This window comes from Ornithorhynchus anatinus, chromosome 14 (assembly GCF_004115215.2).
Source record: "Ornithorhynchus anatinus isolate Pmale09 chromosome 14, mOrnAna1.pri.v4, whole genome shotgun sequence".
Lineage (NCBI taxonomy): Eukaryota > Metazoa > Chordata > Mammalia > Monotremata > Ornithorhynchidae > Ornithorhynchus > Ornithorhynchus anatinus.
In genome coordinates this window covers 47,623,895-47,649,912 of record NC_041741.1, presented here as the reverse complement: position 1 = coordinate 47,649,912, position 26,018 = coordinate 47,623,895, and the positions used below count along the sequence as shown (strand labels likewise).

Below are 26,018 nucleotides of genomic sequence, written 5' to 3'. Positions count from 1 at the left end.
CCCTCCTCTGCCACTTCATTCATTCATTCAATAGTATTTATTGAGCGCTTACCATGTGCAGAGCACTGTACTAAGCGCTTGGAATGAACAAGTCGGCAACAGATAGGCAGTCCCTGCCGTTTGACGGGCTTACAGTCTAATCGGGGGAGGCAGACAGACAAGAACAATGGCAATAAATAGAGTCAAGGGGAAGAACATCTTGTAGAAACAGTGGCAACTAAATAGAATCAAGGCGATGTACATTTCATTAGAATGGCTATAAATAAATAGTTAAATTCACACTTAGCTGTGTGACTTTGGGCAAGTCACTTGACTTTTCTGGCCCTGAGTGACCTCATCTGGAAAATGGGGATGAAGACTGTGAGCCCTGCGCGGGACAATCTGATTACTTTGTATCTACCCCAGCGCTTAGAACAGTGCTTGGCACACAGTAAGCGCTTAACAAATACCAAGATTATTACAAAGTCATCGGGTTGGACACAGTCCCTGTCCCACCTGGGGCTCACAACCTTCATTCCCATTTTACAGGTGAGGTAACTGAGGGACAGAGGAGCGAAGTGATTTGCCCAAATTCACATAGCAGACAAGTGGCGGAGCCGGGATTAGAACCCAGGTCCTTCTGCTTCCGAAGCCTGTGCTCTACCCACTAGGACACGCTGCTTGTGTGCAGAGCAGTGTACTAAGCGCTTAGCACTACACTAAGCATGTGGCATTGCCCAAATTATTTTTTTTGGCCAGAGACAGAGTAGGGAAATTTAAAATCCCCATGGGATGTAAGCTTTTGGTGGGCAAAGATCGCATCTACCAACTCTGTTAATAATAATAATGTTGGTATTTGTTTAGCGCTTACTATGTGCAGAGCACTGTTCTAAGCACTGGGGGAGATAAAGGGTAATCAGGTCGTCCCACGTGAGGCTCACAGTTAATCCCCATTTTACAGAGGAGGTAACTGAGGCACAGAGAAGTTAAGTGACTCGCCCACAGTCACACAGCTGACAAGTGGCAGAGCCGGGAGTCGAACCCATGACCTCTGACTCCGAAACCCAGGCTCTTTACACTGAGCCACACTGCTTCCTCTGTTGTACTTTCCCAAGCGCTTAGTACAGTGCTCTGCACACAGTAAGCATTCAATAAATACCATTGCTTCATATGGGTAGTATGTATTGAAGACCCATGAGTGGAATGCGCTTATCTTAAATGCCGAGGAAATATAAAAGAGGGACCTGACAGTTCCGCCGGCCACAAGGAATTTACAGGCGAAAGGCGGTGAAGGCCATAAAAAGTTGACAAATGGAGCAATTAGGGTGAGCAGTTACATATACAGGTGAAGAACAAAGTTCCAGAAAATCTCAGGGTGGGTAGTGCCAGTGCTCTACCCAAGCTCCAAGGTCTCCAAGGGTTCTGGGATGTTTCCTGAGAGCCCGGGGGTCGTCTTTTTGGGCCTCGGGCAGCTCCGGCCCCTTTGGGGGTGTGCGTCTGTGTGAGCTGGGGCTCAGAACCAATCCCTCCGGCTCCCAGGCTCCACGGGAGGCGGTGCGGCCCGGTGGAAAGAGCGCGGGTCTGGGCGGCGGTAGACCTGGGGTCCACCAAGCGGTGTGGCTTAGTGGCTAGAGCACGGGCCTGGCAGTCAGAAGGACCTGGCTTCTAATCCCCACTCCGCCACTCGTCTGCTGTGTGACCTCGGGCAGGTCGCTTCACTTCTCTGGGCCTCGGTTACTTCATCCGTAAAACGGCGATTGAGAGTGTGAGCCCCGCGTGGGACGGGGACTGTGTCCATCCTGATTAACCTGTGTCTACCCCAGTGCGTAGAACAGTGACTGCCACATAGTAAGCGCTTAACAATCACCATTATCATTATTCCATTTCTGCCCCTGGTCAGCCGGGTGACTTTGGACAAGTCGCTTCATCTTTCCAGACCTCACTCTCCTCCCCTGTCAAACGGGAATGAGACACCCACTCCCCGTTCCCCTCAGTTTGGGAAACCAGTGCGGCCCAGAGACCTTGTGCCGACCGATCGTCTCGTATCGACCCCAGGACTTAGCCCGACGTTGGGCACGTGGTACCATTTATCGAGAGTTCCCTCTGATTATACCACTCTCCGCCACCGTAGAAGAGAATCCATCCCGTTAACGCGGAATACTCTAGGGTAACTCGCCGAGGTAAAGGCGGCTTTAAAAATTTAGCAGCTCAACTGAAGGAGCATTTCCCCGTCGGGCTGTTTCTCCGTGGGCTGACCGAGCTGTGTCTTTTCCCCCTTGATTTGATTTGATTTTTTTTTTTTCCAAAGCGAATTTGATGTGAGCCTTGGCAAATCTCTGGGGTCCCCCCCCACACCCCCCAGCACTCCATTCCCAGCGCCAGAAGGCAATCAAGCATTCCCTCTTCCTCCCTCCCAGGGATTGGCGGAGATAAGTGAGACCATCGGATAGGGAAGCATTTTAAGCAGGGCTGGAAAGGAGGAGTAAAACTCGGGTGTGGGGAAGGTGCAGAATCCAAGGAGAGGGAGATGGCGGTGGCAAAGACCAGTGAAAAGCTCTTAGGGCCTGGGGGCGGCCACTATCTCTCTGTCCATCCCGCCCTCCCTCTCCCGTTTGGTCCTGGGCTGAAGACTTGGGCTATGAGCCGGAGACTGGAGGTCTTCTGAATCCTCTGGAGGCTCCTTCTCCTCCTCCTCTCCCCTGCCCCACTTCCTCCCTGGAGGCTTTTGCCTTTGGAGGCTAGAGGGAGCTGTGGAACACAACTCTGAGAGAGAGATTGTATTAAATATATAATCAGAAAACATCAGGTCCCCAAGAGTCCGTGATATCTTGTGGGATACCACATGCATTTACCCTCAAGAAGCTTATAATCTCAAGTGAGCAAGCTTGCAAAAGGGCCTACGTTTGAACAGAGAGCGGATGAAATATTTGCGTCACACACCTCGACCTTAGCGCTAATAAATCCCTGCCCCCGCACCCTCAGTCTGCCCGGATCATTTTCCTAAAGCTTCACACGCCACACATTTCTCCTCTCAAAGTAATCCCCCACCAGCTCGCCATCTCAGTCTGGTTCGGGGGACCAAAGCTGATGGGGAAAAGCCGCCGGTTTCTAAGCCGAGTCGGGACGACACCTTCCCAAGCCCCAAACGCGTCACGACGGCTAATGCGGTGAAAGTCCGTTGGCGGAAGGACGCTTGGAGGATTTAAAGTTTCTGAGCCGGTCCCCTTGGAAGCAACTGTCCGTTTTCCATCTGCCAAGCTCCCTCCTTGCTCTCAAAGGCCCCTTCGAGCCCACTGAGGTGTCCTGCTTAGGACAACAGCAACAGTAATAATAATAATAATGGTAACTGTGGTATCTAAGTATTTACTACGTGCCAGGCTTTGTGCTAACCCCTGGGGTAGATACAATACAACTTCACAACACTATAAAGTAAGCCCCCCTCTTCTCCTTGCCCACGCTCTAGCACCCCTCCCCGCTAAAGTAAGCCATATTATGATGCCGATACGTCCCTCTTTCCCAGCGAGCCCCCCTTTCCTCCAATACTAAGAGCGGGGAATCGGGTTTGCTTTTTCATTAGGAGTCGTTCACAATTTTCTGTGGAGGGGAAGCAGGTTGCAAGCAGCGGAGCGTGCGTCTGCAACACCCTCGTCACTTAACCGGGGGCCGGGGGTCGTGGGGAGAGTGAGGGAGGAGGAGGAGGAAAGTTATCAAGAGTGCAGGGCCTCTGAAAGTGGGGACCTGTCTTTGTCAATCCAGCTAGGGGCTGCTTCACACCTGGAGGTGTTCAATAAATATTATCTGATGATGAAACCGGAGGCCCCAGACAGATTTTAATTTTGGGAAACCGTGGGGGAAACAGATGGGAGCTGAGCTGGAACCAGCAGGATAGAAGGGCTTCGTGTATCACACGTCTGTACCGGGTAACTCAGCTGAGGGAGAAAGGGGGATTTTGGCAAGGGGAAAGAGAAACAGGCATCAGGGATGAAGGGAGAGCCTGTTACCTCCTCGGTCCCTGCTGGAGAAGCCTCTGTGTGGTAGGATCTGGCTGTCTGAAAAAGCTGGATAGCTATTATTATTACTAGCAATAATAATAATTCATTCAATCATATTTATTGCAAGCTTAGCCGGGCAAAGCACCATACTGCACGCTTGAGAGAGTACGGTAAAACAATTGACACATTCCCTGTCCACAATGAACTGACAGCCCAGAGGGGGAGACAGACATTACCGATAATAATAACGGTATTTGTTAAGCGCTTACTATGTGCCCAGCACTGTCCTATTGGACTGTTATTCATTCATTCAGTAGTATTTATTGAGCGCTTACTATGTGCAGAGCACCGTACTAAGCGCTTGGAATGGACAAATCGGTAACAGAGACAGTCCCTGCCCTTTGACGGGCTTACGGTCTAATCGGGGGAGACAGACGGACGAGAACGATAGCAATAAATAGAATCGAGGGGAAGAACATCTCATTAAAACCGTAGCAAATAAATAGACTCAAGGTGATGTACATCTGTTAGGAGAAGCAACGTGGCCTAGCGGATAGCACGCAGGCCTAGGGGTTAGAAGGACCTGGGTTCTAATCCCAGCTCCACCACTCATCTGCTCTGTGACCTCGGGTAAGTCCCTTCACTTCCCTGGGCCTCGGTTCCCTCATCTATAAAATACGGATTAATAATTGAGTCCTATGTGGGACGTGGACAGGTTCCATACTGAAGATCTTGTATCTTACTCCAGCGTTTGGTACAGTGCCGGGCGAATAGTAAGCGCTTCACAAATAGCACAAGTATTATCGTGGTTATTGTTATTCAGATTGTTAATATTACAGTGCGCTGCACAGAGTAAATGCCCACAAATGCTAAATTCAGTGGAGAGTCTGTAGAAGCGAGCTGAAGTGGAATGTGCCCGGACAAACCCCTGGCTGCCCACGGCCGTAGTCGCCGCCCCCATTTGCCGCAGCTGGTGCCCGGATGGCGGGTTTTCCAGCTGCAGAAGATGATTTTTCGAGGCTGAGTCCATCGTGGACTCTGCGGGGCCCCGCCTCACCCGCAAAGGCCTGGTCTCCTGCCGCTCTGGAGTTGTCCGGGGGAAAAAAATTAGCAAGTCCATCGTCTGGGTTCTTTCTGCCGTAAAACTCCCCCTCAGCCGATTGGCCTCCCCGGCCAGCAGGTGTTCACCCGCGGAGCGGCCCTCGACCGTTAAGATGGGAGGGTCTCTGCCAGTCTGTTGGCGGACGTTCCAGGGGAATTGGAGGGAAGCTCGAGGAGTTCTCTGAGGACGGGGTTGGCTTCTCGAAGAACATCGGCAACCTTGGATTGAATGGGGATTCCTGAGTTAAGAGGTTGAGAAGCAGCGTGGCCTAAGTGGATAGAGCTCCGGCCTGGGAGTTAGGAGGACCCGGGATCTAGTCCCGGCTCTGTGACTTGTCTGCTGGGTGGCCTTGGGCAAGTCACTTCACTTTTATGCCTCAGTTGCCTCATCTGTAAAATTCATTCGTATTTATTGAGCGCTTACTATGTGCAGAGCACTTTACTAAGCGCTTGGAATGTACAATTCGGCAACAGAGAGAGACAATCACTGCCCATCGGGCTTATAGTCTAATCAGGGGAGACAGACGGACAAAAACACGGGGATTGAAACTGTGAGCCCCACGTGAGAGGGGGACTGTCCAACCTAATTAACTTGTACCTACCCCAGTGTTTAGTGTTTGACACATAGTAAGCACTTAAAAATGCCATTTAAAAAGAAAAAAAAGAGTTGGGAGACACATTCCCTGCCCACATTAACTTACAGCCTACAGACTTACAGACGTTAATATAAATAAATGTTGTGCACGTAGGTGCTGTGGGGCTGAGGGTGGGGTGAATATCAAGTGCCCCAAGTGTACAAATCCAAGTCCGTGGGTGAAGCGGAAGGAAAGGGGAGTCAGGGAAAAGAGGGCTTATTTGCGGGGAGGACTCCTTGGAGGAGACGTGACCTCAGTAAGGTTTGGAAGGTGGGGAGAGAGGTGGTCTGGCGTATACAGAGGGAGATGGAGTTCCAGGCTAGAGGGAGGACGTGGGAAAGGGGTCGGCAGCGAGACGGATGAGATGGGGCGCGGTGAGCAAGCTGAGGCTAGAGGAGTAAGGTGGGAGCTGGGTTGTAGTAGGAATTCTCCCTAATTCTCTATCCTGTTCTATCCAGATCAAGTAATGGAGACCTCTGTTATTAAACCCCGTATTGACGGGAAAAGGCCAGATTTGAGTCCTTGCGGTCGTCTTCCTGTTAATCCCCGTTTCCCCTTCACGGGCTCGGCTTGGCCGGGACCCAAAGAGTCAGGCCTAACGGACTGTCCGCTTGCGATAAGGGTAATGACTTTTGAAAGAGAACCACGCGTTTTGGGGTACAGATGATTTTCCTCTTTTTTCATAGGCCTACCGGTACATCATTTTGCTAATTTAGCAGAGAAGGGGAAGCGTGGAATTAATCAGTTTGTCTTTGCTTAATGCTAGCCAGTGGCTAGTTAGATATCCGACTGCGATTACGGTTCTTCACACACTCAGGCCTGTATCTTAAGTGCAGCCTGTGGGTTTTCAAAGCTAAGCAGGAGCCTTCGGAAACATCCCCCCGACTCCCCGTCCCTCCTCCCCCCGACTCCCTCTCCCCCTAAAAAAAAAGAAAATAATTGTACCGTGCACTTTCTTCCCTGGGCTCAAAGCAACATAACTCCACACAGGCTGCAGGCAGGCTATCACCATCTGCTGGCGGAACAGGAGGAAAAGGGACATTTATCGGGAAGTATCTCTCCTCACGGGCAAAAATTGGGGCTAGTCAAGCTAGATATAATTCTTCTGTTGTCTAACGGTTCAAATATCAAAAAAAAAAAATTCCGAGTCCATCAGAGAGATTAGAAGTACGGTTCCCCAGTCCTTAAATTCACTCCTTCTCATTTATTATTTAGCGCTTGTTTTGTGCCAGGCCCCGCACTAAGCACTAGGGCAAATAGCTATAAATGCTTCAGACGGGCCCCATCCCTCAAGGGATTCACTCTCTGATTGGGAGAGGCACCTAGAACACAGGAACAAGCTCCAGAGTGAATTGAAAACAGTCAGAGCAAAACGCCCGGCCTTCCCACCATCATCACCGTCATTTACTGAGCACTTACTGTATGCAGAACTCTGTACTGAGCACTTGGAAGAGTTCGGTAGAGCAGAGATGGCAGGCACGTTGTCGTTGGCTCCGTTCCCCTAGGGAGGCGGGTAAGGAGGGGCAGAGATTTTTCAGCTTCCAACCACCTCCTCCTCCGCAGGTGTAACTGAACGGTTTAAACCACACACTTTAAAAGTGACCAAATGGTTAAATAAGTATTAATGTTTTCCGCCATTAACCGTGGAAACATCAGTGGCCCACTTCAGCCGCTGTAGATTTTGAAAAGTAGAGTCTGTGTTTCCTCATTCAATTATTTTACCTGGAAATAATCAAAATGACTGATCCCAAAGAAAGAAGGACGTATGTCCATATTTAATAGATGAAAACCGCCCAGACCTTTCTTAGCCCAGTGAGATGGAGTAAGCGCTTAAAAATGCCATTTAAAAAGAAAAAACAGAGTTGGGAGACACATTCCCTGCCCACATGAACCTAGTCTACAGACTTACAGACATTAATATAAATAAATGTTATGCACGTAGGTGCTGTGGGGCTGAGGGTGGGGTGGATATTAAGTGCCCAAAGTGTACAAATCCAAGTTCACGGATGGCGCAGAAGGAGATGGAGTAGCTCCACAGATAGCTTTTAGTCAGGAACTCCTCCTCTTCAGGTATCTGGCATCTTCGCCGTGTCTTCCTGGAGTGGAAGTCAGGTGCCTCCTTATGCTCGATCCGTTTTGAAAGAATTAAGGGAAAAGGCCGCTCCCAGCAGAAATTGAAATTATTGACATCTGATAAAAGGTCACCCGGTGAGCTGGAAGCGGCCATCTCCGGGACATCCTGAAAGGTTGGTATTGAGTTAGGTCTCACGGGGCTTGGTCTTGGGGTTGTTTTTAATTTAATATCCCTATCGACGCCCTGAACAAAGGATAGGAGGGTCTGCGCTTATTGGCGGAGGAGAGTTAACTGGACGGGGTTGCTCGTGCTTCGTGAGTTGGGAAGAAAATTCAAAGTTGGGAAGAATAGTCCAATAAAAATAGGGTGACTGTATTAAAATCCACCAGTGGCATTTTTTAAGTGTTTACTATGTGCAGAGCACTGTCCTAAGTTAATTCATTCAGTTGTATTTATTGAGCCCTCACTGTGTGCAGAGCACTTATATTAAGCACTTGGGAGAGTATAATATAACAGTAAACAGTCACATCCTTGCCCACAACGAGCTTACGGCCTAGAAGGGGAGACAGACATTAATAGAAATAAATTACAGATATGTATGTAAGTGCTGCAGGCCTGGGAGGGGAGATGAATAAAGGGAGCAAGTCAGGGCGACGCAGAAGGGAGTGGGAGAAGCGGAAAGGAAGCCTTAATCCCGGAGAGTCAGGGCTTAGTGTTTGGGAGAGTACGATGTAACAGAATTAGCAGACACATTCCCTGCTCGTAATGAGCTTATGGTCTAGAGGGTGAGCCAGACATTAATAGGAGTAAATAAATAAGAATAAATAAATGAAAAGGATCGATCGAGGCAGCACCCCCTAGGACGCAAGTGATACAGGTTGGGAGATGGGCCCGACACCAGGAAATAAAATACGGTCCCTTCTAGACTTTAATCCCGTTGTGGGCAGGGATTGACTCTCTTTATTTCTGAATAGTACTTTCCAAGCGCGTAGTACAGTGCTCTGCACACGGTAAGCGCTCGATCAGTGCGATTGAATGAATGAATTGAATGAATCGAAGGGCTTTTGTTGGGAGAACCACAGGGGATAAGAAGAAGCGAGCTTCAGTTCCACAGGAAGGACTTCTGATGGGCTTCCAGCTAGTCAGTGGGTGGTACTTACTGAACGCCCACTGGGTGCCGAGCACCGTACCGAGCGCTTGGGGAGGACAGTGTAATGGAGTCGGGTGGACCTGATCCCTGCCATCGAGGAGCTTGCAGCGTAGCGGAGCAGGAGTCTGAGTGGTCTCGGGGCTGGAACATCGGAACGGGCTTAGAGGAAGGTTTGGGGAGTCGTCATTCCTGGAGATCTTTTGAGGTAGAAAAGATATCCAGAGGCGGGGGGGGGGGTGGGGATAATTTTGAGGGAGAGGACGGTAGTGTTAGAAAGCCCGATCTGGCCCACGAGCCCTGCGTTCACTTGCCGCGTCCACCTTCACGACCCAGTTGTTAGAGCACAAACCTGGGAGTAAGAAGGACCTGGGTTCTAATCCCGATTTAGCACAGCACTTGTCACGCAGTGAGTGCTTCCCAAATCCTCCCCCCGACCACGTTCCTTGAGGCTGAGTCCAGTCGGGTCTGCGGGATGCTGCTTCTCCCCGCCCGGCTGTCGGTGCGCGGCAGCCAGCTGGCCCTCCTACCCCCCGCCGTCATCCGCTCTCCGCCCGCGTCCCGTCCGGCGGAGCGGCGAGTTGTGCGGCCACGCGCTTCGACCGAAGAGGCCGGCTCCATTCAGGGGGGTTCGACCCGACGGGAGGTTGCCCTCCTACTGGGGCCGTTGGCGGGGCATCCGCTACCCAAGGCCGCCCGTCGCTAGGAATGAAAATCTACCCGGGACGAGGGGGTGGGCTCGTCGCCTGGCTTCGCAAGGGGACAGTTTGTGTTGTGTGAGATCAGAAGGATGGGGAGGATTGAAAAGAGCAGAGAGAGATTTGCTGTGTGTGTGTGTGTGTGTGTGCGTGCGTGCGTTCCTTTTGATGGGAAGCAGATGATTGTATCCCAGGAGGCAGAGGCGATGGGTCCATTAAGCTCTCGGTGGATTGTGAAAAGCAGCAGCATCTGTAACGTGGCACAGGGGATCCAGCAGCAACGGCGGGTTTTTTCCAACCCGAACGAGAGGGATTGTAAAAAGCGGGAAGGTGCCAGGGTGGGCCAGGGCCCGTTGGGAGAGGCGGGGCCGGCAACCCTGGCTCACTGGACGTCCGACTTCTTTCCGTCGGTGCCGCTTTTAGGAGAGAACCCTCTTCCCAAACACGGCCTTGCACGTCGATCCCGGTTTTGGTCTTGTTGGTAGCGGTCACGGTTGGGCTCCAGACGCCCCCCGCCGTGGCCAGGGTCAGCCTGCCAGGGCTTCCACAGCTTTTCACCCAACGGCATCTGCGCGTTGTCCCGCTTCCCATTTACGTCGCGCCTTTCCTCCCAGGAGCTCCCGGGCCTCTGCCAAACCTGGAAAAGAATTGCCCTCCCCGGGGGGGTATTTCAGGGGCAGGGGCAGCGAGGGTCAGTGGAGAACGGTAGGAGCTGACCACAGACCCGGGACCGGCCGAGAGGCGACGAGGCTACGGGCGGAGAGAGATTCTTCCCCTTCCGTGACGCCTGGGGTCGACGGTCCCCTTCAACGGAAACAGCACGGCGGAGGGGATAGAGCCCCGGCCTGGGAGTCAGAAGGTCACGGGTTCTAGTTCCAGCTCCGCCACTTGTCTGCTGTGTGACCTTGAGCAAGTCACTTCACTTCTCTGGGCCTCAGTTACCCCATCTGCAAAACGGGGATTAAGACTGAGCCGGATGTGGGGCAGGGACCGTGTCCAACCTGATTCGCTTGTATTCCCCCCACGCTTAGTACAGTGTCCGGTGCATTGTAAGCACTTAAATACCACTATTATTATTATTATTATTAATAACAACAACATCTGCCCCCTTGGACCTCCAGCCGGGGAAGCCTGCTTCTAAGCTCTCTCCCCTGGGTGAGTAGGCAGGCCTGCATACTCCCACCCTTCGCCCCATATGTATAATTTATGCACACATTAGTGTGCGTGTAGATTTTACATAATTTCTGAAACAGCACCCTTTGTTAAAACAGCCTCGGGGACAAGCACAACGGAATAACATTAAAATAGATTAAAGACTCCTTCAAGCCTTGATTCTTAAAAAAAAAAAAAAATGAGAATAAAGCAGTCCAAAAAGAGGAGCCTTGATTTTGCTGCCTTGTCCGCGTAGGTTTCACCCCCCATCTCATTTTTTATGTGTGTTTTGGGGGGTTGTTTTTTTAATCCCCTCCTGGCCCCGAAGCTCAAGCAGGAACTGTGGCGGGCAGTTCCAGACGCAAGCTCCTTGGCGGAGAAATTTATTAGCTGCGAGGAGAAACGCAGCAGCTGATCTCGGTTGTTATGAGAGAACATGAGGAAATTGTTTATCTCTAAGGTGACAGGAACCCAAAACATCCAGGGTTTTATATACCTTAAAGACTCAGAAATGGGAGGCAAAGCAGCCCGGTCTGAAACTTCTAGGGGTGGGTGTTCCAGGTAGAGCCTGAGCCGGCGGTCAGAAGGACTGCCTGACTGTGGTGGTTGAATCCTCCCCTTGCCCCCCAAACTGGCCCTTCCGAGCCACTTGCGGACTTCGAACATCCCGTGGTACTTAATAATCGTTAATAATAATTGTGGTATTTGGAAAGCACCTCCCATGTGCCAAGCTGGGGTAGCGAGGCCTAGTGGATAGAGCATGGGCCTGGGAATCAGAAGGCCCTGGCTTCTAATCGTGGCCCGTCTGTTGTGTGACCTTGGGCAAGTCACTCACTTCGGTGGGCCTCAGTGACCTCATCTGTAAAATGGGGATTAAGACTGTGAGCCCAGTGTAGGACAGGGACTGTGTCCAACTATCTTGTATGCATAGTAAGTGCTTACTATGTACTGGGTGCTGGGATAGATAGATGCAAGATAATCAGTCCCTGTCCAACCCAATTGTCTTGTAGCTATCTATCCCAGCGTCTAGTACATAGTAAGCACTTAACAAATATCATTATTATTATAAGTGGTAGGAGGAGTATTATAAAATAATCAAGTTGGACACAGTCCCCGTCCTGCACGGGGCTCACAGACTTAAGTAGGGACAGCGTGGCCTAGTGGAAAGAGCCTGGGCCCGGGAGTCGGAAGATCTGGGTTCTAATCCCGGCCGCGCTACGTGTCTGCTGCGTGACTTCAGGCAAGTCACTTCATTTCTCGGTGCCTCAGTGCTCTCATCTGTAAAATGGGCATTAAGATTGTGACATTTGGGACGGAGACTGCGTCCAACCTAACCAGCTTGTATCTACCCCAGCGCTTAGTACAATGCCTGGCATGTAGTAAGCGCTCAACCAATACCATTAAAACAAAAGGGCCTGCCTGGGCTCTTTCCGACAGGCCACACTGCTTTTGGCGGTGTAGGAAGCAGAGCAGTTTTTGGTCTCATCGCCAGGCGGGATGCAAGCAAGAGAATGGGCTTTCCAGGTGTCCCCGGAGTGAATTGCCATCAGCCCTTTCTGCTCCCCTCCCCTTAAAATGGACGGTTGGAACCTGGGTGATAATTAGTGGGTAGTGGAAGCTGCAGGATGAAAAGGCGGGTTCTCGGTAGGGGATGTGCCACTGCGGGGAGGGGAGCTCCCCTTTATCAGAGCATCCCTAGGGGTGCAGAGCCCCGTGCTGGGAGCAATCCGAGGTTCAACGGTCCGGGCCGTGCCCTTAAGGACCTGACTGTCGAGAGCAGCGTCTATCAACCTGAACAGACTTAATAGTTTGGAAAGAACACAGGCATCAACCCCTCTAGCCGAGACCCCTGAGACGTTTCACAGGATTGTCAAATATGTTGTCTCAAAGATACCCCTTCCCGTTTCACACCTTTTTTGAAACTCAGCTTTCTTCTGTCTTGCTCTTTCGCTTTTCCCTCCTAGGCTGTAAGCTCCTTGTGGGTGGGGAACCTATCTGGCAAAAGTGCTTAGAATAGTGCTCTGCAGGCAGTAAGCACTCAATAAGTACCATTGATTGAACTCCTTTTATTTTTTTTTAGATAATTACCTTGCCCCTCTATTGGACAGGGACCTGCGCGTGCTCACGTACCCGTAAATGGGCACTTAACAAATACCGTTAAAAAAAAAAATAGGAAGAAGAAAAGTTATTGAAGTCTACCGGGCTCTTTCCACTAGATCAACCTGCTCCTTTTTTTTCTTTTTTTTTAAATGGTATTTAAGTGCTTACTATGTGCCAGGCACTGGGGTAGAAACAAGCTAATCAGAGTTTTAGAATTTTTCTTTCACAGTCTTTGTTAAGCACTTGCTGTGTGTCAGGCACTGTGCAAAGCGCTGGGTAGAAACAAGGAAATCAGGTTAGGAAGGCCCGGGGGCAGAGGTTTAATAGTATTTGTTAAGCACTTGCTATGTACCAGACAAGGGATTGTCTCTATCTGTTGCGGAATTGTACATTCCAAGCGCTTAATAGAGTGCTCTGCATATAGTAAGCGCTCAATAAATACTAATGAATAAATGAATGAATACAAGGTAATCAGGTTGGCCACAGACCGGGTCCCAATCGATTAGACTGTAAGCCCGTCAGTGGGCGGGGACTGTCTCTATCTGTGCTGATTTGTACATTCCAAGCGCTTAGTACAGTGCTCTGCCCCTAGTAAGTGCTCAGTAAATACTATTGAATGAATGAGGCTCCCAGTCTTAATCCCCATTTTACAGATGAGGGAACTGAGGCCCAGAGAAGTCAAGTGACTAACCCAAGGTCCCACAGGAGACAAGTGGCAGAGCTGAGATTAAAACCCAGGTCCTCCTAACTGCCAGAGCTTTGCTCTAATCACTAGGCCACGCTGCTTCTTGTGGCCTAGGAAGCAGTGCAGTTTATATTATCTCCAGGCTGAGTGGAAACAAGGGATTGGGCATTCCAGTTGTCCCCAGAGTGAATTCCCGTCAACCTTTTTGGTTACTCTTCCCTTGAGGAGGTTGAGATTTGTGTTGTCCTCCTTTGGCTGATGTCCAGAAGGAGGAGGTTGCCTTGTGAGGAAAGTAGTGTAGCCTAGTGGAAAGAGCCCAGATCCGGGAGTCAGTGGACCTGGCTTCTAATTCTGACTCTGCCACTTGCCTGCTGGCCTCAGTTTCCTCAACTGTAAAACGGGGATTCAATACCTGTTCTCCCACTGATTTAGAATGTGCCCCCCATGGGGGACAGGGACTATGTTTCCCAGCACTTTGAGCAGTGCTTGACACACAGTAATCCCTTAGCACATACCATATAAGCATATAATCCCGTAAACCTGCCGTTATAAATAAACAGAAAGGGCAGGCTGACTTCAGAGAAAGGTCCCCTCCTCTGGGAGCCAGGCGTCAGTGATGCTTAGGTCTGGGACAGCGAGGGGCGTCAAGAAAAGAAGTTGGGGGTCTGGAGTGGGGGGAACAAGAGGGGAGACTTTTACCCCAGCCCATCTTTTTGGTTTCTCATAATGATAATAATTATAATTATGGTATTTATTAAGCACTTACCATGTGCCAGGCACTGTACTAAGTGCTGGGGTGGATAAAAGCAAATCGGGGTGGACACATTCCCTGTCCCGCGTAGGGCTCACAGTCTTATTCCCAGTTTTACAGATGAGGTAACCGAGGCACACAAGCCCAGCAGACAAGTGACGGAGCCGGATTAGAACCCATGACCTGACTCCCAGGCCCGTGCATTCTCCACTACACCATGCTGGATCCTCAGACCAGCCTCTCCACCTCAGATTGGGCTGCTCAGTTTCTTCTCACGGTCCCCACCCACCCCCTTCTCTCTCCTCCTTTTCCTCCCTTTCTCCATTCTCCCTCCTCTCCTCCTCCCCCCCTTCCTCTTCCATCTTCTCTCCTCTTGTCTTCTCACCTCTTCTCTCCCTCTCCTGCCCACCCTCATCCCAACCCTCGAACAACTGCGTCTCCTCTCTCCTTGCCCTTCCCGCGGTGTCTCGGGAAACGCGCCGAGCAGTTGCCTCAGATGGGGGGCGAAGCCCGAGGCTTTTATTTATATTAGATTTTATTCGTGAAGGAACTGAAATACAGAAAGATTATGCTTGGCCCACAGTCACACGTATAAAGGCAAACTCGGGCCCAAGACGCAGTCCCCTGAATTTCCATTACGGTATGCACAGATAGTAGTGTAGAAGTTTTGGGCGGTGGAGAGTAAAGGGAGTTAATTGGCTCAGTGGAAAGAGCCCGGGCTTGGGAGTCAGAAGTCATGAGTTTGAATCCCGACTCTGCCACTTGTCAGCTGTGTGACTGTGGGCAAGTCACTTCACTTCTCTGTGCTTCGGTTACCTCATCTGTAAAATGGGGATTAACTGAGAGCCCCACGTGGGACAACCTGATGACCCTGTATCTCCCCCAGCGTTTAGAACAGTGCTCTGCACATAGGAAGCGCTTAACAAATACCAACATTATTATTGTTATTATTATTACATGCCCGGGCAGAGAAGGCGGAAAGGGGAAGAAATAACCGGGAAAAGCCGAATGCTGGGGGATTGAGATTTCAATAATTTTTTGAACAAAGCAGGAAAGCGGGGAGGGAGAAAAGACATCAAGTGTGATCTAGGAAAGGCTCCGAAAGATTGGGTTTCGATTCTGCCCCGATGGGTAGGGTAGGAGTAGGGAGCCGGGGAGTGACTTGTTGGAAACAGGGTGCCCGCTTTGGCCGTAGCATTCGGGACTAACTGCGGTTGAGGGGTGGGGTCTCCTCTCCCTTCTGGCCCCTCTTCAGCCCCTCTCTGTGGGGGTGGGAGGGTGGGTGAGGATTGGGATGGGCAGATGGTGGCCCTCCCTTTGCCCGGCTCAATTGCAGGGGATTCCATTAGACTCGTCACAGGCCGAGAGAGCTGAGTGAGATGATTAGATATTACATTAATGTCCATCACCCCCCTCGAGACCGTAAGGCCGCCACGGGCAGGGGATGTGTCTCCCATCTCTCTCATATTGAACTCTCTCAAGCGCTCGGCACAGTGCACACAGTAAGCACTCGATAAATACAATTAATGGATTGCTTTGAGAAGCAGCGTGGCTCAGTGGAAAGAGCCCGGGCTTGGGAGTCAGAGATCACGGGTTCAAATCCTGGCTCTGCCACTTGTCAGCTGACTGTGGGCAAGTCACTTCACTTCTCTGGGCCTCAGTTACCTCATCTGGAAAATGGGGATTAAGACTGTGAGCCTCACGTGGGACAACCTGATTACCCTGTATCTACCCCAGCGCTTAGAACAGTGCTCTGCACATAGTAAGCGCTTAACAAATACCAACATTATTATTATTTTAATTAAAATTTTTAATTATTTGAATTTTAATTTAATAATATAACTATTATTATTATTTGAGGATAGGGCTGAGGAGAGAAAGCCAGAATATTTAGTGAGTTGCCTAGGTGGTTGTCACAGTGTGAACTTCCACCTTGCTTCTCCAGAAGCAGCAGGGCCTAGTGGTTAGAGCACAGGCCTGGGAGTCAGAAGGCCCTGGGTTGTAATCCTGGCTCCTCCCTTGCCTGCTGGGTGACCATGGGTAAGTCACGTCACTTCTCTGGGCCTCAGTTACCTCATCTGCAAAATGGGGGGTTAAGACTGGAAGCCCCCTGTGGGCCGGGTTCAATCCGATTAGCTGGTGTCCACCCCGTTGCTTAAAACCGTGCCTGGCACAGAGTAAGCCCCTAACAAATACCATAAAAAAGTGGTGATGGTGGTGGGTGGCATCTTCTTAGTTTGAGCAAAGCCTCTTCATGTTTCCAGAGCGCAAATAATTCATGGGCAGTAAAAGGCCAAATAGCCAAACCGGCTGGGACCAAGCCTACTGCAGCTAGCCAGAAGTTTATAGACCCAAACCAAATTGGTTCTTTCTATTTCGGATAAACCCGTTCCATTTCTTCAGTTCTCTAAAAACCCTCTCTTGATGATCCAAACTAGCCTGACTTCAGATAACTGGCCTTTTAGGTAATTAGCTTTCCGCTTCAGGGCCCTATTTACTGACTGATTGTTGATACACACTGGAGTTGTTTCACTAACATCATCATTCATTCAGTCATATTTATTGAGCGCTTACTCTGCAGAGCACTGTACTAAGCGCTTGGAAAGTACAGTTCAGCAACAGATAGAGACGATCCCTACCCAGCAACGGGCCCACGGTCTAGAAGCGGGGAGACAGACAGCAAAACAAGTAAATGGGCGTCAATAGCATCAATATAAATAAATAGAATTATAGATGTATGCACATCATTAATAAATGGAATAATAAGTATGTACATATATACACAGGTGCTGTGGGGTGGAGGGGGGTAGAGCAGAGGGACGGAGGGCAATGGGGAGGAGGAGCAGAAGAAAAGGGGAATGATGATGATGATGATGGTATTTCCTGTTTACCTCCCCAGCGCTTAGAACAGTGCTTGGCACATGGTAAGCGCTTAACAAATACCACCATTATTATTATGATTTGTTATGCACTTACTGTGTGTCAAGTACTGTTCTAAGCGCTGGGGTAGATACAGGGTAATCAGGTTGGGCACAGTCCTCAATTACCTCATCTGTAAAATGGGGATTAAGACTGTGAGCCCCACGTGGGACGACCTGATTCCCCTGTGTCTACCCCAGCGCTTAGAACAGTGCTCGGTACATAATAAGCGCTTAACAAATACCAACATCAGTACCTCTCTAACATGGGACTCACAGTCTTAACCCCCATTAAAAGGAAACACAGAGAAGTGAAATTACTTGCCCGAGGTTACACAGAAGACAGGTGGCAGAGCCAGGATTAGAACCCAGATCCTTCTAGACTCCCAGGCCCGGCCTCTATCCACTTGGCCAGGCTGCTTCCTAATGGTCTGTCAGTTATCATCATCAGTGGTGTTTACTGCGCTCTTAACTGTGTGCAGGGCTCTGTACTAAGCACTTGGGAGAGCACAACGCAATAGAGTTCATAGACGTACCCTGCCCACCGCAGTCTTGAGGGGGAGACGGACGTTCATGAGAGTAGTTTATAATATATAACTTAAAGATCTGTACATAAATGCCGTGGGGCTGAGGGTGGAGCAGATATGAGGGAGGAAGGAGTTCCAGGCCAGAGGGAGGATGTGGGCAAGGGGTGGGCAGCGAGACGGACGAGACGGAAATAGTTCCAAAATGGATTTAGATTTTGTACGAAGAGGCCAAGGAGGATCCGCCCCCAGAACCCGGGCCCCCGGGAGCCCCATCCAGAGCCCGGCTCCTTAATTTGCTGGGCTTCTCCCCGTGTGAGGAGATGATAGGCCACCCCTGCCTCCCTGCCGTCATCCAAAACCAGAACACGGAACGCTTTTTTTCCACGGAGGCTGTTCTGGCGACCCTTAGTTCTTGATCTCCGTCTTGGGAGAAACTCATTTGCCAAATGGAAACCCCGGATCCTGGGGAACAGCTGCTTCGTTAGAGAGGCACTGGCGTCGCATTTCTCTCGCTCGGATTAAGACGGAACGTACTTTCTGTTACTGATTCGCTGGCTCGAAGATGCCGGTAACGGTTCTGCGATCAGATAGGGATGAGCCCCTGCTTTCCAAACCCAAGTGGGTTGCTAAGCGAGTGTCCAGTGAAAAAGAACTTCACCGGTTCAACCGAATCTACAGTGTCAACAGCTGAAGCAAGCCGGGTACAGACATCTTTCTCCTTCCTTCGGTGGGGCCGTGCCGTGAATGCCGGCAGGCCAAGGTCTCGCTCCCCCTCTCCTTGGCTCTAGAGCTTCGGGTCTCAAATGGGGCATGTTGGAAGTCATGGGGTCGGGGGAGAGCGTGAGTTGACCCAAAGGGTCAGGTTGTTTTGATCATGAGCCCCCTTCTAGACTGTGAACCTGTTGTTGGGTAGGAATTGTCTCTATTTGTTGCTGAATTGTACTTTCCAATCACTAGTACATTGTTGTGCACACAATAAGCGCCCAATAAAACGATTGAATGAATGAATGAATGACCACTACTCTCCCTACCTTCAATGGCCTCTTAAAACTACATCTCCTCCAAGAGGCCTTCCCTGCCTGGACTCTCATTTCTCCAATTCGCCCTCCCTTCGGCATCACCTATGCACTTAGTATTTTCCAGTCGATCAGTCAGCGGTATTTTTGTACTTAGGAATGTATGTACTTAAGTACACACCCTTATACGCTCCCATTTCCCCTATCAGTAATTTATTTTAATATCTCTCTCCCCCTCTAGACTCTGATCTCCGTGTGGGTAGGGAAAGTACCTATCAACTTTTGTTAAGTGCTTGGCACACCGTAATTGCTCAATAAATATCATTGATTGATTGACTTTGGGCACTTAATGATCTTTCCTGGGTTAATGGCTGTGGAGCTGGGGGGGCCCCTCGCCTTTCTCCCAGCTCTGGCCTGTCTCCCTCTTCCTCCTCCCCAATTTGAAGTAACTAAAACCACCTAATGAGATGAGGCTCCAGATTAACACACGACCCTTGGGGAAGAACTGGAGCTAATTCCGTAAGGCGATCAGTTCTAGGGAAACCCAACTGAGATGTGTAGAAGCCCTGTAATAATAATGTTGGTATTTGCTAAGTGCTTACTATGTGCAGAGCACTGTTCTAAACGCTGGGGTAGATACAGGGTCATCAGGTTGTCTCACATGAGGCTCACAGTTAATCCCCATTTTACAGATGAGGGAACAGAGGCACAGAGAAGTGAAGTGACTCGCCCACAGTCACACAGCTGACAAGTGGCAGAGCCGGAAGTCGAACCCATGACCTCTGACTCCGAAGCCCAGGCTCTTTCCACTGAGCCACGTACTCCGGAGGTCGGCGTGTTAGGTTGGAGACGATTCTCCAGGCTTCCCTTCGGTCTGTATTCCACCCCATCTCTCCGTCCCTAGTCGTTCTCCCACCTGCTCCCCTCTCTCTCCCCTACATGTCCTGGGTCCCGAGGGAAGCCACGGAGGATAGCGTGAAAGAGGACCGCCTGCAAGAAGAAGCAGCGTGGCCTAGGGCTAGGGCACAGTCCTGGGAGTCAGAAGGTCATGGGTTCCGATCCTGACACCGCCACTTGTCTGCCGGGTGACCTTGGGCAAAGCCACTTCACTTCTCTGGGCTTCAGTTCCCTCCTTTGTAAAATGGGGATTAATAATAATGATGGTATTTGTTAAGTGCTTGCTATGTGCTAAGCACTGGGGGAGATTCCAAGTCATCAGTTTGTCCCTCGCGGGGCTCACAGTCTTAATGTCCATTTTACAGATGAGGTAACCGAGGCGGGGAGAAGTGAAGTGACTTGCCCAAAGCAGCTGACAAGTGGTGAAGCCGAAATTAGAACCCACGGCCTCTGACGCCCAAGCCCGTGCTCTTTCCACTAAGCCACGCTGCTTCTTGGGACAGGGATTGTGTCCAACCCGATTATCTTGTATCTACCCCAACGCTTAGAACAGTACCCGGTACATAGTAAGCATTTAACAAATACCGTAATTAGTATTATTATAATTAAGGTGGCAGGAGGAAGGGGGAAGATTGGAGAAGAGGGAAGGGGAGAGGGGTTCTTTCTGGTGCTCCTCAGTACTTAGCTCCCCCCACCCCACCTCAGCCTCCCGGGCAGCTTTTCAAGCCCCACTCTTGTCCGGAGCTGGTCCCGACCTCCAAGATGGGGCTGGGCAGAGGCCCAGAGTGCTGGAAATTGCGCAGCTGCCTTGGTTGCACCCACGGGGGCAAGCTATTAGGGTCCCCCAGAAGCATCTGTACACCTAGAAGCGTCCAGATTTCCAATCGGTGGAGTGTGGTGAATTGGTTCCCAGCCGAAGTTCCTTTTCCTCACCCTCCTCTCAGGTGGCTCCGGAAAGCGAGGCGTCGGGGAGAGAAAGGAGTGGGCAAGTGCCCAAAATTCATCCTACGGGGTCCGTCAGCTTTCATCCCGATACCCTGCCGTGACCTGCCCACCTCGACCATCTCAGGCCACCCTCCTACTGATCCACTCCTCCCCGAACCGTGCAGGCTCTCCATCGTATTTAATAATCACTGTACTAAGCGCCGGGACGGATGCAAGCAGATGGGGTTGGACGCAGTCCCCGTCCCACGGGGGGGATCGGTCTCAATCCCCGTTTTACAGTTGTGATAACCGAGGCCTAGAGAAGTGAAGTGACTTGCCCGAGGTCACACGGCGGACAAGTGGAGGAGCCGGGATTAGAAAACATTGCCTGGTCATTGTCTTGCCGCCCCAGAGCCTGAGCGTTGCCCAAGGGGCCCGGCCAGGAGGCAGAGGCAGCCAAGGCCCCACAGCAAACGCGGGGTGCGGGGACTGTGCTTGAGAAGCAGCATGTAGAGAAGCAGCGTGGCTTATTGGCAAGAGCACGGGCCTGGGAGTCAGAGGTCATGAGTTCTAATCCCCGCGCTGCTGCCTGTCAGCTGTGTGACTTTGGGCAAGTCACTTCACTTCTCTGTGCTTCAGTTACCTCATCTGTAAAATGGGGATGAAGATTGTGAGCCCCACATGGAACAACCTGATGACCTTGTATCTACCCCAGCACTTAAAACAGTGCTTGGCATAGTTTTTCTCCCCCGATTAGACTGTACGCCTGTCAGTGGGCAGGGATTGTCTCTATCTGTTGCCGAATTGTCCATTCCAAGCGCTTAGTACAGTGCTCTGCACATAGTAAGCGCTCAATAAATACTAATGAATGAATGAATGACTGAGGGTCGAGGTCTTAGGAGGGGGAAAAGAGCAGGAAAAAAGGAGTGAGAGTTTGCCGGAGTGGCTGACATGTCCTGTCCTCCCTCCTACTTAGACTGTGAGCCCCAAGTAAGAGGGACCAGGTCTGACCTGATGGACTGGTATCTATCTACCCAGCATTTAGAACAGTGTTTGCCACATAAGGGCGTAATCATAATAACGATAGAGGTATTTGTTAAGCACTTACTATGTTCTAAGCACTGGGGTAGATACAGATGATGGGGTTGGACACAGTCCCCGTCCCACGTAGGGCTCACAGTCTTAATCCAGGAGAAGCAGCGTGGCTCAGTGGAAGGAGCCCGGCTTTGGGAGTCAGAGGTCATGGGTTCTAATTCCGGATCCGCCACTTATCAGCTGTGTGACTGTGGGCAAGTCGCTTCACTTCTCTGGGCCTCAGTGACCTCATCTGGAAAATGGGGATTAAATCTGTGAGCCTCATGTGGGACCACCTGATCACTTTGCATCAACCCCAGCGCTTAGAGCAGTGCTCGGCACATAGTAAGCACTTAACAGATACCATCGTTATTAATTATTATTATTATTATTCATCCCCATTTTACAGATGAGGTCGTCGAGGCCCATAGAAGTGACTTGCCCAGGGTCACACAGCAGACATGTGGCAGAGCCGGCGTTAGAACCCATGACCTCTGACTCTCAGGCCTGGGCTTCTACCGTAATGATAATTAAAATAGTAAAATAGTGACGTCTCGCCTTTGTTCCTTACAGAAATGTTCCCACTGCCAGGAGCCAGGAGCCACCCTAGGCTGCTACAACAAAGGCTGCTCCTTCCGATACCATTACCCGTGTGCCATCGATGCAGGTAAGAGCAGGGCGGACGCGCGGGCATCACCGGCTCTCTCCCCTCACAGGTCCTTCGACGCCGATTCTCCAGTGGGGACTCACCCCACCGGGTCCCCTCAGCTGATTTTAGCCCCGGAGGCCTGGTCCTCTCGAGCCTCGGGCCCTGGGCCTCTAGGTGGTCATTTCCCGCTCGCCCCAGCCTCGAGACGGCCCACGCAAGCCAGTGGGGAGGAGCCGAAAAAGTGAGTCGGGCCCAACCAGATTCCAGATTCTTCTAAGCTTGCCCAGGATAGATCCTTAGCGGGTCCAGAGGGAAAAAAACGGGCCCTGGGAGCTGGAGACCTGGGTTTGGGTCCCGGCCCGGCCGACCGTGGCGAGGTGTCTGAGCCGAGGCCCGCTCCGGACGCTCCACGAGCGGGGAAGACCCGGCGGGAATCCCGAGAGAGCCGGCCAACGTGGGCGGCCCCGTGGCGCCGGGGCGGTCGCTTCGGCCGCGAGAGCCATCAGAATCCTCTGGGCTTGGGTCACGCCGGGGCACCAAGCTAAGGACCACCGGCTGAGAGCCCCGACTCCCTCGGGCCCGGGGGGGCCACCGCTGGACGGTCATTTTCAACAGGAATCTCCGTCGTCGTCGTCGTCTTCACTCTTTCGGTTAGAAGGATTCCTCATCGGACGTCACTGCAGGAAGAACACAGTAATAATCAGAAAAACTCTGGCCTCCTCACTGCATGGAACAGAATGCAACAACACTGGGCTGTGTCTCTTCTTCCTGTGCCCTCTGACTTGAAAGCTAATTTCGTAAAGTTGCAGCAAATGGATAAAAACTCCCTCCAACCGCCTCTTTCCCTCTCCCCAGAACAATCAGTCAAAAGAAAAGGGGATGGCAGGCCTCCCACAGGCCTCGGACTCGAGCCGGACGGTCTGTTTTACTAGCCTCCTCCGCCTGGCCTGCTGGGCCTCTGAAGGCAGAAAGACCGGTCCTTTGGTTGGGGTGGGGTAGGGTGGGGGCAACAAAGACTTTTCTTTGGTTCTGAGCCCGGCCTAGAAGGCTAAACCCTTCTCCCACAGACTAGTCGGGGCAGTTTTCACGGAACTCACGGCGATAATGGTAAATTTACCCATTCGGACCGTTAGCGGCCGCAGCCCCGGGATTAGAAAGGAAGTTTCGGCCCCGGCGTTTCACCCGGGCTAGTAGTCGTAGATAACAGGCATTTATTGAGCACCCGCTGGTGCTCTTGGGAAATACAGACCCCCGCTGGGTGCGGTGAACGATAGCTGGTGATACGTTCCCTGCCCGCGAGGAGCTTGCACTCTTAACAAGTGCGTGGCGGAGAGACGGCCCCACGTTAGCTCTTGTACGGAGAACTTGGATGCAGGGCCCAGGATCCTTGGCTTCCGTCCCGTGCTCGGGTTGCTCAACGACTCTCCCTCACCGCCCTGGGCGCCCCGGGAGCCGTAACCAACCGAGGCGGCTTGGGAAGATTATGATCTCCTGGGTGTTTATTGGTTTGTTAGATCACGTGGTTCGGGATGGGCCTGAGGGTTGCTTCACCGGGCCCGCCGAACATTTCTATACCTCCCGCAGGAGCCTTTCCTGTATTGTGGGGTGTGCGGGAGTTATTCTTCAAGTACCACGTCCATGGGGTCGGGAACGGCGCTCTCCGGTTAACCCTCCCGTTAGAAGATCGGCGGGTCTCCGAAATCTAACGGTGCCACCGGGCTTCCGGCGTCTAGGCGGAGCTGGGCGCAGCCAATGTTTTCGTCCCCCTCCCAAACCTTCAAAGGGCTGCCGATGTCTCTGGGAAAACTTTTATTACTAGGATGTCTCCATGGAAACGGAATCTTTGTTGCATGAGGATTTGGTGGCTCCTGCAGCTTCTTTTCCCTGCCCTTTGCAGAGAGTCCTCTGCTCCTGGTGTCGTGGTCGGTTACTGTCACGACGGCGGTCCTGTCACCAGCCCGGGAGTGGACTCTGGGTTGAGAATCTGGAGTGGGCAGTGAAAATCCATTTTCTTGGAATTCCCGTACCAATTAAGAAGGAGGAGAAAAAGGAGAGAAAAGTGATTTTTCATGAACGATTCCGCCCCGAAATAAAAATCTTCCTTGACGGGAGAAAGGGAGAGTTAAGCCTGTCTCTCTCCATCCCGAAAGGACCCAGGCGGGAATCGTACTTGGTATGGCTGCCTCGCAGAGATCCGTTTAAAACTTCCCTGTCCACAGAAGGGCCTTTGGTCTCTGGGTATCTGGCTCGGACTTAGCCAGCCATTCTTGGGACCCGGGCGATGCAGGCCCGTAGCCCACCGACTCCTCCCCTCTCCCCTCCCCGGGCAGTCGCTGGCGACTCAACAGTCAGTCTCTCTTGGCCGTTAAAGTGGAAGCCCACTTTGGGCAGGGTGAGGTGCTTTGGACCTAGTGGGCACTCATCATCACCGATGGTATTAATTGGGCACTTATTATGTGCAGAGCACACTCTTCTAGGCACTTGGGAGAGTACAGTCCAACAGAGTTGGCAGACACGTTCCCTGCCCGTGGTGGGCACTCAGTGGGCATGTATTAACCTCTCTCTCTACTGTTCCTGGCAAATCCTTCACCACCCACCGCCCCCGGGTTGGGCCAAGATGGATGGTTCTGCAGGGTCCAAATTTACCTCTCCCCCACCTCTCCCCACCCCGATCCTAAGGCACCCCAGGAATGGGGTGTGGTGGAGGCCTGCAGATTGTCAGTATCCACGTGTTTATGGATTTGTGGGGCAGAGGGGGCCACCGGCTCAATCAGATGGGGATCAAGCCAAAGATCTCATTACCACCTGTATACTTTTTCCCAAAGCTGAGTATAGTGCTCTGCACAAAGTAAGTGCTAAATAAATGATCGCCACTATTATCATCACTATTCACACTCGTTTCCTCCAGCCTTCACTCCCCCAGTTTTGGCAGCCTCCTCCATCAAAAGACATTCTTTAAGTCCTTCGGTTTTCAGCGCCAGCTTAGAAGATGAGACCGAGTTAAACGACAGAAAGGCAAAATTAAAATAAGCATGAAGTCCGAGCCCTTAAGGGATTTCCTTAAAACGAAAAAAATAGCCCAGGCTTGAGAGTCAGAAAGTCATAGATTCTACTCCCGACTCCGACACTTGTCTTCTGTATGGCCTTGGGCAAATCACTTCGCTTCTCCGGGCCTCATTTCCCTCATCTGTAAAACGGGGATTGAGACGGTGAGCCCCACGTGGGACAGGGACTTTGTCCAAGCCGATTTTCTTGTACCCAGTCCAGAGCTTAGTACAGTGCCTGGCACATAGTAAGCGCTTAACAGAGACCATAATTATTGTTATTATCAGGAGTAGTTCTAACTGCAGGCTCCCCTAGACCGGGGATGTAGAAATGAAAGACGCAGGAGAGACCTCCCTGCCCAGATCCTCACGGAACGAGAGACTCTGGTCGGAAGAAAAACTAACACTGCCCTTCCGGCCGTAAGACACCCGTCAGGCTGGATCCGGTTCAGTTTTCCTTCACGTCGGCTGGGGGTTTGGGGGAGCAGCAGCAAACGAGACGCTTCCTCGACTTATTCCGATGGATTTCGAGTAGCGGCCTTTGAGCGGTGTGACCGGAACCAGTCGTGGAAGGGGAACCGAGCAATCCGTTCCTACCTAATGGGGAAGGACAGCGTCTCTGGCCGATTTAACCATGAAGCGTCCCTCGCCTCGC

General features: G+C 51.4%; 1 protein-coding gene across 2 annotated transcripts in view; it reads left to right on the top strand.

The window, feature by feature from the left end:
- Positions 1-26,018, top strand: part of TCF20 (transcription factor 20) — a 203,313-nt gene that overhangs the window by 167,394 nt on the left and 9,901 nt on the right. For both annotated transcript variants that reach the window (XM_029079142.2, XM_029079140.2), the window contains exon 4: positions 22,244-22,337. In XM_029079142.2, coding sequence (XP_028934975.1) covers positions 22,244-22,337 — 94 coding nt within the window. The remainder of the gene's footprint in view (positions 1-22,243; positions 22,338-26,018) is intronic.